This window comes from Staurois parvus, unplaced genomic scaffold, assembly GCF_062004578.1.
Source record: "Staurois parvus isolate SC_StPar_1 unplaced genomic scaffold, SC_StPar_1.0 ptg000207l, whole genome shotgun sequence".
Lineage (NCBI taxonomy): Eukaryota > Metazoa > Chordata > Amphibia > Anura > Ranidae > Staurois > Staurois parvus.
In genome coordinates, this window is record NW_028318003.1 from 8,207,177 (window position 1) to 8,222,377 (window position 15,201).

Below are 15,201 nucleotides of genomic sequence, written 5' to 3' on the forward strand. Positions count from 1 at the left end.
ACATCTTTTACATACCTGAGTCCCACTCCACGTACCTTTTATATAATACACCCCTCTTCTCCTCTTCATATTACTATCCTCTGTTCCCAAATCTCATTTCTTTACCCCTCTGCTCCACCCCAAAACTTGTACATCTACCCCTCATTGCTATCATCTCCCTACTATTGCTTTCATCACCTCCCCAAAATGCCTCTTCCACTCCTCCTTCTCATTTTCCTCTCCTCTGTTCCCAAAATCCATTCACTATATCCCTGTGCTCCTCCCAAACATTTGTATATTGTGCCCTCACTGCTTCCCTCACCCCTCTATGGCACCCACCACCTCCTCCTATTACTCCACTCTCCCACTGACCCAAACACCTCCACTAGTAGTTTCTCACGCTCCTGCACATCCCGCTCCCATGCCACCTTTCTCACCCTTCTCCTCCTCATAACCGCGGGGGACATCTCCCCAAATCCTGGCCCTCCACCACCTCCCTCACCCGCACAACACCCTCCCGCCTCCACGTCCTGCTGCAACCCCCGCAACTTACTATCTGTCCCCCTGCTCCCTAAAATCTCCCCCCCCGTTTTCATGTGCACTCCTGAACGCCCGATCGGTGTGCAACAAGCTTACCGCCATCCACGACCTCTTTGTTTCCCGCTCCCTCAACCTCCTGGCGATTACGGAAACCTGGATCCAGCCCACTGACTCTACCTCCCCTGCTGCACTCTCCTACGGAGGTCTCACCTGGACCCACTCACCCAGGCCCAACGGTCGTAAAGGTGGTGGGGTTGGCCTGCTCCTGTCACCACTGAGCACCTTCTGAGTCCTCCCAAACCCCCCCTCCCTATCCTTCTCCTCCTTTGAGGCCCACTGCGTCCGACTATTCTCCCCAACCCCCCTGAAGATTGCTGTGATATACCGGCCTCCTGGACCTGTATCCCGCTTCCTGGAAGACTTCTCCTCCTGGCTACCCTTCTTCTTCTCCTCTGAGCTACCCACTATCATCCTTGGGGATTTCAACATCCCTGTCAACCTCGACAACCCGGACACAGCCCGTCTCCTCCACTTAACCTCCTCCTTTGCACAGTGCATACAATCCACCACCCACTCCGACGGTAATATCCTTGATCTTGTCTTCTTCAACCGCTGCGCTCCCCACAACCTCACTAACACCCCCTTCCCTCTCTCTGACCACAACCTGATTACCTTCTCAATCTCCTCATCCTCCAACGCCTACCCCTCCAAATGTCACACTTCTACCAGCCGTAACCTCCGCAACCTTAACCCTGCCTCCCTCCACTCCGCAGCTGATCAACTCCATGACCGCATCCTCCCCCTGTCCTGCCCCGACTTGGCTATGACCGCCTACAACAATGCGCTGTCAACAGCCCTTGACTCACTAGCGCCTTTAACCACACGCAACATCAGACCCCGACCGCTCCAGCCCTGGCAGACTGATCACACCAAAACCCTCAAACGACACAGTCGTGCCCTGGAGCGACTATGGCGCAAAACCAAATCCCAACAAGCCTTCACCCGATACAAATCTGCCTTCCACACCTACTCCCTCACTGTCAGGAATGGACTGGCCAGCAATGGTGGGACTCACCTGCCTTTTGATCTGCAGTACCAGGGCTGGCCAGCGGGTGCTCCCAGCAATCAGAGACTCAACCTTTCAGCCAGCTAACACCTGGAACTGATGATACTGGTGTATTTAAGGGATGGCCAGACTTGCAGACTCGGCCTTGGTGTTGTGTTTGTCCTGGGCCCTGTATCTGTCCTGCATCCTGTTTCTGTTCCTTTGCTACCTGTTCTGATCCCTGGCTTGTGACCCTGACCATCCCTCTGCCTGACCCTCTGTACTCCGCTGCTTGCTACCTGTTCTGATCCCTGGCTTGTGACCCTGACCACCCCTCTGCCTGACCCTCTGTACTACGCTGCTTGCTACCTGCTGAACCTGGCCTGTGACCCCGACCATTCTCCGCTTGCTCCCCCTGTACCTACCTGCCCAATTGATATTGACTCGGCCTGCCTGACGACGCTTGCTTGTATGTACTGTTATCTGTGGGTGGTTGGTTGGGTTTGTTTGCACTGTATTATGTTTAGTATTGCACTGCGTTTATGTTTTTATTGTTAGTGTTAATAAATTACATTGTTAATCACATATCTGAAGTCTGCGTTTCCCTGCTTCAGTCACACACCTCTGGTCATACCTGGGAGCCCTGACATTACACCAAGGCCAATCCTGACCAGAAGTGGCTGCACAGGGAAGCCATCTTGGCTTGTTGATGGGAAGGATGGATCTGGATGAGGTTGCGTATTTATATCTGCTAGTGTTTGATGACAGGGAGTATGCTTATCAAACTCTGAAGGAGTATACCCGGGATGAACTGCTAGAATGTATACGGCTCGCTCATGCTCTAGTAGATCAGGGCACAGAGTTGGTTTCATCTGGTTCCCCCGAATGCAGGGATGAATTTTTGCCACCATTTAGTGCAGACCAGGTAGAGTCCCTGGTGTGGTTATTAGAGGATGATGTGGGTTACTTTCTGGAGCGTTATTCCACATGTTCACCACAGACACTAAGAGATTGTATAAACGCAGTGCAGTCATTGACCAGACAGGCTTTGTGTAAGCTCAGCTTTGTTCAACCCATACTGCAGACATGGACAGACTTGTTGCACCCAGCCTCAGTCAGCTTACAAAAACCCAGTCCTGCTTCTAACTCTACTCCTGTATTCCCAACAGCTCCTCCAGTTACAGCCCAGTATACTTGGCTATCTACCGCATGTCAGTACCCTGTTCCCACTCGCTGCACCTATCCTGCCTTTAACCCTGTAAAAAAGCCCTCTGTAGCAACTGCTCCCTCTCCTGTTCCATCCTCCAGTTCTTCTCTGTCTCCAGCTGCTCCATTCGTTTGCAGACCTGCGTTTACTTGCAGTGCCCCAGTAGTTAAAACCAGAAAAAAGCGAAAATTCTTTCCAACCAATACCATCCTGCCAGTATCCAAATCGGTGAGCCTGCCTTCCGTGGTTCAGCCTGAAGCCTCTACTCGGCCTGATGCCTGTACGCGGCCTGATGCCTCTACTCGGCCTGATGCCTCTACTCGGCCTGAAGCCTCTACTCGGCCTGAAGCCTCTACTCGGCCTGATGCCTCTACTCGGCCTGAAGCCTCTACTCGGCCTGATGCCTCTACTCGGCCTGAAGCCTCTACTCGGCCTGAAGCCTCTACTCGGCCTGAAGCCTCTACTCGGCCTGATGCCTCTACTCGGCCTGATGCCTCTACTCGGCCTGATGCCTCTACTCGGCCAGACGCCGGCATTCAGCCTGATGCCTCTACCCAGCATGATGAACTGATCCAGCCTGACGATCCTATTAGGCCAGTTGACTCGATGCCCGCTGTTGATCCAGATGATCCGGTACCTGATCCGGTGCCCGCTGTCGTGCCAATTGACTCAGAGCCCGCTGTCGTACCTGGTGACTCGGTGCCCACTGCCTTGCCAGATGACGCGGTGCCCGCTGGCGAGCCAAATGACCTGATGCCTGGTGACCCAGTGCCCGCTGTCATACCTGGTGACCCGATGCCCGCTGTCGAGCCGGACGATCCAATGCCTGGTGACCCGGTGCCCACTGCCTTGCCAGATGACGCGGTGCCCTCTGGCAAGCCAAATGACCTGATGCCTGGTGACCCAGTGCCCGCTGTCATACCTGGTGACCCGATGCCTGCTGTCGAGCCAGACAATCCGGTACCTGATGACCCGGTGCCCACTGTCGTGCCTGTTGACTCGGAGCCCACTGCCTTGCCAGATGACGCGGTGCCCGCTGTCGAGCCAAATGACCTGATGCCTGGTGACCCGATGCCCGCTGTCCAGCCAGACGATTCAATGTCTGCCCCAGTGCCCGCGGTCATGCCAGTTGACTCGGAACCCACTGCCTTGCCAGATGACGTGGTGCTCGCTGTCAAGCCAAATGACTTGATGCCTGGTGACCCGATGCCCGCTGTCCAGTCAGACGATCCAATGTCTGACCCAGTGCCCGCGGTCATACCAGTTGACTCGGAGCCCACTGCCTTGCCAGATGACGCGGTGCCCGCAGTCGAGCCAAATGACCTGATGCCTGGTGACCCGATGCCCGCTGTCCGGTCAGACGATCCAATGTCTGACCCAGTGCCCGCGGTCATACCAGTTGACTCGGAGCCCACTGCCTTGCCAGATGACACGGTGCTCGCTGTCGAGCCAAATGACCTGATGCCTGGTGACCCGATGCCCGCTGTCCAGCCAGACGATCCAATGTCTGACCTAGTGCCAGCGGTCATGCCAGTTGACTCGGAGCCCACTGTCGTGCCTGGTGACTCGGTGCCCGCTGCTCCGCCTGGGGGCCCGAGACCTGTCGCTCCGCCTGAGGGCCCAAGACCTGTCGCACCGCCTGGGGGTCCGGCGCCCGCCGCTCCGCCTGAGGGCCCGAGACCTGTCGCTCCACCTGGGGGTCCGGCGCCCGCCGCTCCGCCTGAGGGCCCGAGACCTGTCGCTCCACCTGGGGGTCCGGCGCCCGCCGCTCCGCCTGAGGGCCCGAGACCTGTCGCTCCACCTGGGGGTCCGGCGCCCGCCGCTCCGCCTGAGGGCCCGAGACCTGTCGCTCCGCCTGGGGGTCCGGCGCCCGCCGCTCCGCCTGAGGGCCCGAGACCTGTCGCTCCGCCTGGGGGCCCGAGACCTGTCGCTCCACCTGGGGGTCCGGCGCCCGCCGCTCCGCCTGAGGGCCCGAGACCTGTCGCTCCACCCGGGGGTCCGGCGCCCGCCGCTCCGCCTGAGGGCCCGAGACCTGTAGTTCCGCCTGGGGGCCCGATGCCTGTCGCCCCGCCTGGGGGCCCGATGCCTGTCGCCCCGCCTGGGGGCCCGATGCCTGTCGCTCCACCTGGGGGTCCGGCGCCCGCCGCTCCGCCTGAGGGCCCGAGACCTGTAGTTCCGCCTGGGGGCCCGATGCCTGTCGCCCCGCCCGGGGGCCCGATGCCTGTCGCCCCACTCGGGGGCCCGATGCCTGTCGCCCCGCCCGGGGGCCCGATGCCTGTCGCCCCGCCCGGGGGCCCGAGGCCTGTCGCCCCGCCCGGGGGCCCGAGGCCTGTCGCCCCGCCCGGGGGCCCGAGGCCTGCCGCTCCGCCCGGGGGCCCGGTGCCTGCCGCTCCGCCCGGGGGCCCGGTGCCTGCCGCTCCGCCCGGGGGCCCGGTGCCTGCCGCTCCGCCCGGGGGCCCGGTGCCTGCCGCTCCGCCCGGTGGCCCGCTGCCTGCCGCTTCGCCTGGTAGCCCGATGTGCCTCTGCTCGGGGTCCTGCCCGATGTGCCTCTGCCCGGAGTCCTGCCCGATGTGCCTCTGCCCGGAGTCCTGCCCGATGTGCCTCTGCCCGGAGTCCAGCCCGATGTGCCTCTGCCCGGAGTCCAGCCCGATGTGCCTCTGCCCGGAGTCCAGCCCGATGTGCCTCTGCCCGGAGTCCAGCCCGATGTGCCTCTGCCCGGAGTCCTGCCCGATGTGCCTCTGCCCGGAGTCCTGCCCGATGTGCCTCTGCCCGGTGTGCCTCTGCCCGGAGTCCAGCCCGATGTGCCTCTGCCCGGAGTCCAGCCCGATGTGCCTCTGCCCGGAGTCCAGCCCGATGTGCCTCTGCCCGGAGTCCAGCCCGATGTGCCTCTGCCCGGAGTCCAGCCCGATGTGCCTCTGCCCGGTGTGGCTCTGCCCGGTGTGCCTCTGCCCGGAGTCCAGCCCGATGTGCCTCTGCCCGGTGTACCGCTGCCCGGAGTCCTGCCCGGTGTGCCAGTCTTTGATATCCCGCCAGTTACCAGACCCGGGCGGTGGAACATTTTTCCCAGCTAGGACTGTTTGGAGCGTCCTGAGGCCGCTCCTTGAGGGGGGGGTACTGTCAGGAATGGACTGGCCAGCAATGGTGGGACTCACCTGCCTTTTGATCTGCAGTACCAGGGCTGGCCAGCGGGTGCTCCCAGCAATCAGAGACTCAACCTTTCAGCCAGCTAACACCTGGAACTGATGATACTGGTGTATTTAAGGGATGGCCAGACTTGCAGACTCGGCCTTGGTGTTGTGTTTGTCCTGGGCCCTGTATCTGTCCTGCATCCTGTTTCTGTTCCTTTGCTACCTGTTCTGATCCCTGGCTTGTGACCCTGACCATCCCTCTGCCTGACCCTCTGTACTCCGCTGCTTGCTACCTGTTCTGATCCCTGGCTTGTGACCCTGACCACCCCTCTGCCTGACCCTCTGTACTACGCTGCTTGCTACCTGCTGAACCTGGCCTGTGACCCCGACCATTCTCCGCTTGCTCCCCCTGTACCTACCTGCCCAATTGATATTGACTCGGCCTGCCTGACGACGCTTGCTTGTATGTACTGTTATCTGTGGGTGGTTGGTTGGGTTTGTTTGCACTGTATTATGTTTAGTATTGCACTGCGTTTATGTTTGTATTGTTAGTGTTAATAAATTACATTGTTAATCACATATCTGAAGTCTGCGTTTCCCTGCTTCAGTCACACACCTCTGGTCATACCTGGGAGCCCTGACACTCCACACTGCCAAACAAGTCTACTTCCTGACCCTCATCAAGGCCCTCTCCTCCAATCCTCGCCGACTCTTCTCCACCTTCAACTCTCTACTCTCGCCACCCCCACCTCCACCCAGCACCTCACTCACTGCCCTTGAGATTGCCAATCACTTCAAAAACAAGATTGACACAATTCGCAAGGACATTGCCGCAACTCACACGCCTTCTCAACCCGTCCCCTCTCACACAGCTACCCCCTCATCCCCCCTCCCCCTCGACATAACCCACAGGGACTTCGTCGCTGCTCAAACTCCCTCCAACCCCCTTCCCCCTCACTCAGCTACCCCCTCTACACCCCTCTCCCACGGCCCCACCACTGCTCTGACCTCCTCTCCCACCCCACCCTACATTCCTCATACTGAAGTTCCCCCAACACTCCGCACCTTTGACCTTACTACCATCAAAGAAGTCTCCAAGATCCTCTCTGATGCCCGCCTCACCACCTGCCCCCTCGACTCTATCTCCTCACAACTCCTACAACCTCCCTCCCCCTCCATCCTACGCTCCCTCACCCACATCTTCAATCTCTCCCTCTCCTCCGGCACTTTCCCTTCCCCTCTGAAACATGCACAAATCACCCCCATACTTAAAAAGCCCTCCCTGGACCCCAATGACCCGAACAACCTCAGACCCATCTCCCTGCTCCCATTTACATCTAAACTCCTCGAGCGCCTAGTCTACGCCCGCCTATGCTCTCACCTCAACGACAACAACCTCCTCGATCCCCTACAGTCCGGCTTCTGTCCCCTACACTCCACCGAAACTGCCTTACTCAAACTCTCCAACGACCTGCTAACCGCCAAAGCTAATGGCCACTATTCAGTGCTCCTACTCCTTGACCTATCTGCGGCCTTTGACACAGTCGACCACCCCCTCCTCCTCAAAAAACTACACTCCCTCGGCCTCAGAGATTCTGCTCTCTCCTGGCTCTCATCCTACCTGTCACAACGCTCTTTCAGCGCTACCTATAATGCCACCACCTCCCTCTCACTCCCCCTCTCTGTTGGGGTCCCTCAAGGCTCTGTCCTCGGGCCCCTTCTCTTCTCCATCTACACCTCCTCCCTTGGCCAACTCATACACTCTCACGGCTTCAACTACCACCTCTATGCCGACGACACACAAATCTATCTCTCAACCCCCCACCTCACCCCCTCGGTCTCCGCCCGAATCACACACCTGTTGAGCGACATATCAGACTGGATGTCGCTTCACTTCCTTAAACTGAACCTCTCCAAAACCGAGTTTCTTGTCTTCCCTCCAGCCCGGACACCACCCCCCTTTGACTTCTCCATCATGTCCAACAACGCCACCATCAAACCCGCCCCGCAGGCCAGAGTACTTGGTGTCATTTTGGACTCCAACCTATCATTCCAGCCCCAAGTCCACTCTTTAACAAACTCGTGCAGACTCCACCTCCGCAACATCGCCAAAATCCGCACGTTCCTAACTCCAGAAACCACTAAACAGCTCATCCACTCCCTCATCATATCACGACTCGACTACTGCAACTCCCTCCTCACTGGCCTGCCTCGCCGCTGGCTATTCCCGCTTCAGTCCATCCTGAATACGGCTGCCAGATTCATTCACCTTTCCAACCGCTCCGTTTCCGCCACCCCCCTCTGCCAATCCCTCCACTGGCTTCCGATTGCGCAACGGATCAAATTCAAAATCCTAACACTGACGTACAAAGCCGTCCACCATACTGCCCCGAACTACATCACTGACCTAATATCCAAGTACCGCCCAGCACGCACACTCCGCTCCTCACAAGACCTCCTTCTCTCTAGTTCCCTGGTCTCCTCCTCCCATGCCCGCCTCCAGGACTTCTCCAGGGTGTCACCCATCCTCTGGAACTCCCTGCCCCAACCCATCAGATTATCACCTACTCTCCTCTCCTTTAGGCGCACCCTGAAAACCCATCTCTTCAGGGAAGCCTACCCTGCCCCCTGCTAACTTGCCGACCTCCTCCACTCTTCCTACCACTCCATCCCCCACAGCTATCTCCTCCTGTGCCACCATCCCCTCCCTCCTAGATTGTAAGCTCAAAAGAGCAGGGCCCTCGATCCCCTCATGTTTTGCATTGTATTGGTACTGTTCTGTCACATATTCTGTTCCCCTCTGTAATGTACAGCGCTGAGCGAACTATTGGCGCTTTATAAATACTGTATAATAATAATAATAATAAGCAGTGAAAAGGGTGGTCATTCTATATTTAACCATTGTAAATCCTTTGGATCCCTCAATCTCGCAGATGTACAGATAATATGGCCACTCTGCTTGTATTAGCCACTTTGTAAGTATCTCGTTGGAATCTATTTATAGATGTTAAAAGAAAGCATGCAGAGGCTTTAATTGATAGCCTGAAATATCATAATTAATAACCAAATATACCAGGATAATCATGTATTCTCAGTTGAACTTCTGTCTAGCCGAAGTGTTTAAAATGCGTGCAACACTGGCTGCTTGGAACAACTTTTCAACTACTTCCACAACTGATTTTATATGACATCTTACAAATGTTTTTCTGTTAATAAATAGTTATCCTTGAAATATGAATTCTGACATACAGTCTAGTTTTTTTTAAATTAAAACTCTTGAGTGAATGTATTCATTTTTTGGACAACAACATACTGTATTATCTATATACTTGCCCAGAATAAAGGGATTGGTTACTAGATTTCAATCTTCTCAACACGTTCAGATGTTCTTTAAAGTGGCATTAAAGCCAAAACCAAAAATGTAATATATTGCAGCTTACTATTCCTTAGATGTGGTGGCCGAATTGGGTTTCTTTTTAGGGCCATATTCATTCTGTTTTCACATGGAGATCTGGCCAGTAACACACCTCCTGTATTAGAGTGCCTACACTCAGGATGAAGGAGCACAGGGGCACCTTTGAACAGCAGTTTTGTCAGTCTGGGGGGAGGGGAGTGTTAGATGTACTAGCAGATTTAAATATGTTAACAAACTGAAGCCAAACTGCAGCTCATACCGTAATTACACAAGCAGTTACAGCAACAGGTTTTTTTTTTGGAATAAAGGTTTTACATGAATAAATAAAAGCTGATCATTAGAAGCAACCCTATCAGTGGTAAGTGGTTTGTCTCGACACTCCAACTAATATACTTGCAGGAGAACTTGTTCTATTGTAAAAAAACAACAACTTACTGACCAGATCACCAAGTGAAAACAAAGGAAAGAAGCCTAAAAAAGAAAGATAATGCAGCCAAGACCTGGTAAGCTGCAATATAATAAGTTTGCTTTTGGGTCTAATACCACTTTAGGAGGTAACACTATCATTTTTAAATACTGTAATACTTTATTGTTCACTGTTTGCTCAGTATTGTCATTTGAATGAAATCAAAAGACACCAGAAGATACAGAGGTAAAATGTCAATAGAAGATACTCCCAAATGTTAAAACAATTTCATCCAAAAAAGCATGGTATTATTTTTTAGAGCGGGCAATGGTCTTACATGTAAAAGTGATCCGAACAGCTATACAACCACCTGATAACTTTTACAGGTGGCAGAAAAGGGTCCTGCCCCTTGCTACCACCTTTACCAGACTCTCCCATGCCACCAGGGAGCCCAGTACTGATGCAACTGGTCCCATAGGATGCACTACACAAAGTGAGAGGAACTTCCATTGTTCCTCTCCCTCTGTGACATCAGAAACTGGAAGCAATGAGGATTTTGTCACTTCCAGTTTCAGCTTGTGTGTTTACAATCCTGGCCTAATCAGATTTTTTTGGAGGTCAGAGGAGAGGCAAGGGGTATAACAGACCCTAGATCTCTCTATAAAGAGGACCTGTCACAGCCCATGCACTCACAAGGGATGTTGTTCATCGCTTGTGATAGCAATGAAGTTCAATTAAAAAAAATAAAGGCACAGTGTAAAAAACTAAAATTAAAATAAAATATAAAAACATTTTTAAAGTTGCCCCCTTGTGCTCACATTGAAATGTGAACGCCTGCATAGGTCCTGGATGCATATGGTAAACAGCGATCGCACCACACATGTAAGGTCTTTTCGCGAATGTCAGAGTAAGAGCAATCATTATAGTGCCAGATCTCCTGTGTAACTCCAAACTGGTAAAGGCTTTTAAAGTGCTGCCTTTGCAGATTTTTTTTTATTTAATTTTTTTAATAATTTGACACTGTACCTCAGGCATATGCAATTATTAAGTGTGACATGTTAGGTACTTGGCTTAACATCATCTTTTATATTTGACTAAAAATTGGATATTATATTGCGTATATGTACACTTAAATTCATCAAAGTGTATTTTTACTGAAAATTTGTGTTTGATAATCTGCCACAACAACCATTTTATTCTCCAGAGCCTCTGCTTAAAAAAATTATAATGTTTGTGGGTTTTAAATAATTTTCTAGCAAAAAATATGCAGATTTTTACATGTATGAGAGAAAATGTCACACTAAGCTTGGACTGGAGTTGGTTAAATCTATAACCAGAAGAAAATTAAAAGCTTGCTAAATCCCCCAGAGGTCCCTGTGCATACAGCAGTTGTCCCCATAAAAATCCAAGTAGTGGAAGTCAAATACAATTAATATTCACTTTCTGTCATTGCTCGCTGTAGCTCCGCCCCCAAAGCCTAAACAAATGGGCATTCTCATAAAAGAGAGCTACAGCCAGCACTGAGCCCTGCCCCCTCTCCATTGTGCCATGCCTGTCTTTTCATCTGTCCTGTTCAGTACATACAGAGTTTGGACCTGCAGCCTGCTATTCAGGCACAGAGTGGAAACGGTTAGCTTTTGTGGTTATTGATTGCAGCTTGAGAGGACAGTTTTCATTCAGAAAACACAAGCCGGCATCAACAACAAATGGGCTACTACACTAGTCTCACACAGCCTAGTGTAGTACCTGGCTTGTACTGCAATCATTCACAACACAAGTTAACAGTTTCCACTCTGTAGTTCCCCTGAATAGCAGGCTGCAGCTCCAGACTGAAAACTAAAGAGGAGAGATGAGGAGACTGCACATCAGAGTCTAGAAGTTTAGGAGGGGATTGGGGCTACGGGGGCTCTGTGTACACTGCCTGTCATGCTCCTTCCCCTCCTGAGCTGTCATTCAGAACTTCCTCTCCATAGTCCTGTGTTGTTGGATAGATAGGCAGGTGCATGGGGCTAGCTATCCAACAAGCCCTGCACAGATATAAATGGGGACAAGTGCTATGTGCAGAGGATTCCCTGGGGGGTTTAGCAAGCTATCTTTGATAGATCTTCTTTAAGGTAGACATTTGTCAGAAAGCAATATGTTTTTAAAGCAGAACTCCACCCAAAAAAAAGATAAAAATGAATAACCTATTAAAGGATAAAATAAAAAGGCAGCTTATTGCTGCAATATTTACCTTCAATTCAGAGATTTCCAACGTAGTCCTTTTTTCTGCTGCTAGATGGCCAGCTTCATCCAGCCTACTTAATCTGAGTCCAGGTTCTCCTCAATATACCTTAACCTGTGTCCAGACAGGGAAAGGAGAAGCAGCACAGTAACAAGCTTACCCCCATTAACCCTGCTTTCTCTTCTTGTCAGCAGCACATAAACTGATTGGCTCCTTGTGCTGCTTCTACTTCTCACACTCTAGCCCTGTTGTCCAGGAACTGCAATAGACTGATACCAGGTCTAATTCAGGTACTTACACTGCCTGCATTTAAAAATACATATAATGATGTATTCATGATCAAACAATTGTATTAAATTGTGTCTTTTATATCTGCCTAGAGCTCAGCTTTCAGCTGCCCAAAAGAGTTAAGGCTCATGTACACTGCAGCTGCAAAACTGACGTTCAGGAGCTGTTGAGCTTTTTTTTTCAGCAGCCCCTGAACTTTCCTTTATGTTTTCCTGTGTGTCCATGTACACATCGTCGTTTACAGGCAGTTGAGTTTACAGTCGTTTTTTTGAACACACCAAAATTGCGTTCAGGAGTAGATTTTACCAGCGTTTTTTGACAAGTCCATATCCAGATGCTGTCCAGTGCATGCAAAGCATTTTCCATGTATTCAAATGGACTTAGTACACCATTATAGTCAGTTCCAGGTTTCGTGTAAAGGAAAAAATGGTAGAACGTGCTGCATTATGCTCATGATGGGATCCATAGTGAATACAACCAGAAAAGACAGCTAATCTCAACACATACTGCTCTCTCTGCTTCTGCTCTCTCTATTTCTCTCAAAATGTCTGAAATAGTTAATTATTTACTATTTTCCAGTGCATTCTGGGCATTTGGGAGGGCCTCTTGAGGTTATCTTTTAAAAATGCTTCTAAACATAAACACGGCTAAACTGATGTTTTTAACCTACGTTTTCTAGCAGTCAGTTTCCAGCGGTCAGAAGAGTTTTCCAAACACCCTGTGTACATAAGCCCTTATAATCAAATAACAGAGAAGCATGTACACACTCCCTAAACCACTTTGTTCATAAGTGAGCAAAATTAGTAAAATCTCTTTAACAGCAAATCTAGTTTTAGCACTGTTGCAACGAAACCACACTATTGTGTGGCCATAAGGCTGCTTTTTAAACGGGCCCCTTAGTGACTGTCCTGAAAAGAGAAATGCTATTCTGAAAAGGGAGACAAGAAATGTCCTGGAGCTCCATGAGGAGAAGGAGGCAATTCCATGAGGATAATTTGACTTGCTTACTGATCTAGCGACTGCACTGATGCATTCTTGTGATCGCTATAGTTATTTTAAAGGGACTGGATGGCTAAAACCAGTCCAGGTTTCCTTATGTAGCCCTGCAGGTCAGTAATATCCACTGCACCATTTTGATTTTTTATATCAGTGCCAGCCTTCTTCCCCCCCAACAAAGTTGGCTTTCAACCACAGCCGAGCACCATAGCAGCTGTCTGGGCTGTTGTAGCTGTAGCTGTGGTTTTGCCAAAGATCCCACTACAATATGACATCTGATTTGCTAAAGCTAACATAGAACTCCAGTTCAAACCTTTGTACATTCTGGATAGCCTGGGAAAAGACTGGCATTTGATTACTGCGATTTGTGTCCCTGTTGAGAAAAGTATGGCTCACTGGGGAAGAAAATGTGTAGAAGTTCTGCCACTGATCACTGTCACTGTAACAAATGCGGAGGAAATATCAACCAAGGACAGCTGTTCTGTTAATAAATGTTAATTATAGGATGTCCACTTTAGGCAGGAGACCTCTTTTTGCTTTATATCTTAAAGGGAAACTGTAAACTTCCAGATTTGCTTTCCACTTTCTTAAATGTCACACTTTATTTTATCATGATGGTAAAGAATATGTTTATATTTTTGTATATTAACCTAACAATAGCATTTCATTTGAAAAAAAAACTTACAGGCTGACCGGATCCAGGACTTGAACAAAATATTGTATATTTTCGGATAATACCATTTGGTTTGGTTGGAGGTAGCCAAGATACAACAACACTGCTGGATGAAGATTGCACGACTTTAATACCAGCAGGAGGACCTGGAACTGAGACAAACAGGAAGTAACAGTTATTTTATAAGTATATTGTACACCCAACAAAGCCAAAGCATATCTGTTGCCCCACCATGTTCACACTAAACAAACATCCTCCACCCCACTGCCTTCCAATGTTTTTATGATACACTAAAGGAGGTGGTGAGGTGATGAAAGGGGAATTGATAACTCACAGTCTCTCCCACTTGCCACCTCTTACAATAGAAGGTGACAAAATCTAGTTTCATCATTAACAAAGTCATATGAAGCCAAAATTACTTACTATCTTCCTTGGTTTGTAGATATAGAACGCTGCTGCGGACTCCATCTCCTGCTTGTGTGTATGCCAGAACTTGCACGCTATAGTTAGTAAATTTCTCAAGTGCCTTTAGCTCCACACGCTCACGTGGTGTGGTTATATTTTGCATTTCTCCCCATTCTGCATACAGAAAAATTATGGAGTTGAAAATAACATCTAAAAAAAAATACAGAAACAACCAATCTTTTTCATTATATGCCTCACTGATGCTGTAAGTCAAACCTCCCACCTATATCACTTTATCAAATTCTTCTCAGAGTTCTTCTCTTTCACACTCGCTCATCATCAGAAAAACAGGGCTATTTCCCATTTTACTCAATAAATTAATTCTGGACTCATAATTCTGGATATCAGACTGTTACACTGATACTTAGGTTACACTGATGCTTGGGTTTACTGCAGTTGAAATTTCAGTAGGGAGAATAAAAGGCATCATGACAGATTTACCTTACAAGTTAGGAGATAGTGAAAGGTCTCTAAATAGATAGATTTTTACTGTTAAAATAAAATTCAGTATTTTAAAAAATGATCTCCTGTTTATGGTGCTAGGTGACATGTCAGGGAAACAAATAGCAAAATCTAAAATACTTTACACTAAGATGTAGAAGGTATTAACTACTTTTGGAATTGTATCACAATAATATTCTTTTCAAAATGGCCTGTTTATGGATATTGCTTTGGTGTGTCGTTATTTTTTCACATAAAATTCCTAATTACCCACTGAAAGGCTCTGTTTCCCATGAATTGTTATCTTATCACCACCACAAATGGCTTTTTCTCTGCACTCAGAGATGGCCAGAAACACAGATTGGGGATGGGGGGTGCAATGCTTCTTTAATGG

The 15,201-nt window shown here is 50.2% G+C and overlaps 1 protein-coding gene across 2 annotated transcripts in view; it reads right to left on the reverse strand.

Annotated features, from left to right (window-relative positions):
- The window catches only part of DSCAML1 (DS cell adhesion molecule like 1), a 417,994-nt gene that overhangs the window by 48,899 nt on the left and 353,894 nt on the right, over positions 1 to 15,201 (reverse strand). For both annotated transcript variants that reach the window (XM_089678617.1, XM_089678616.1), the window contains exons 19-20: positions 14,325 to 14,480; positions 13,914 to 14,053 (exon numbers count right to left, since the gene is read on the reverse strand). In XM_089678617.1, the coding sequence (XP_089534743.1) occupies positions 13,914 to 14,053; positions 14,325 to 14,480 (296 nt within the window). The remainder of the gene's footprint in view (positions 1 to 13,913; positions 14,054 to 14,324; positions 14,481 to 15,201) is intronic.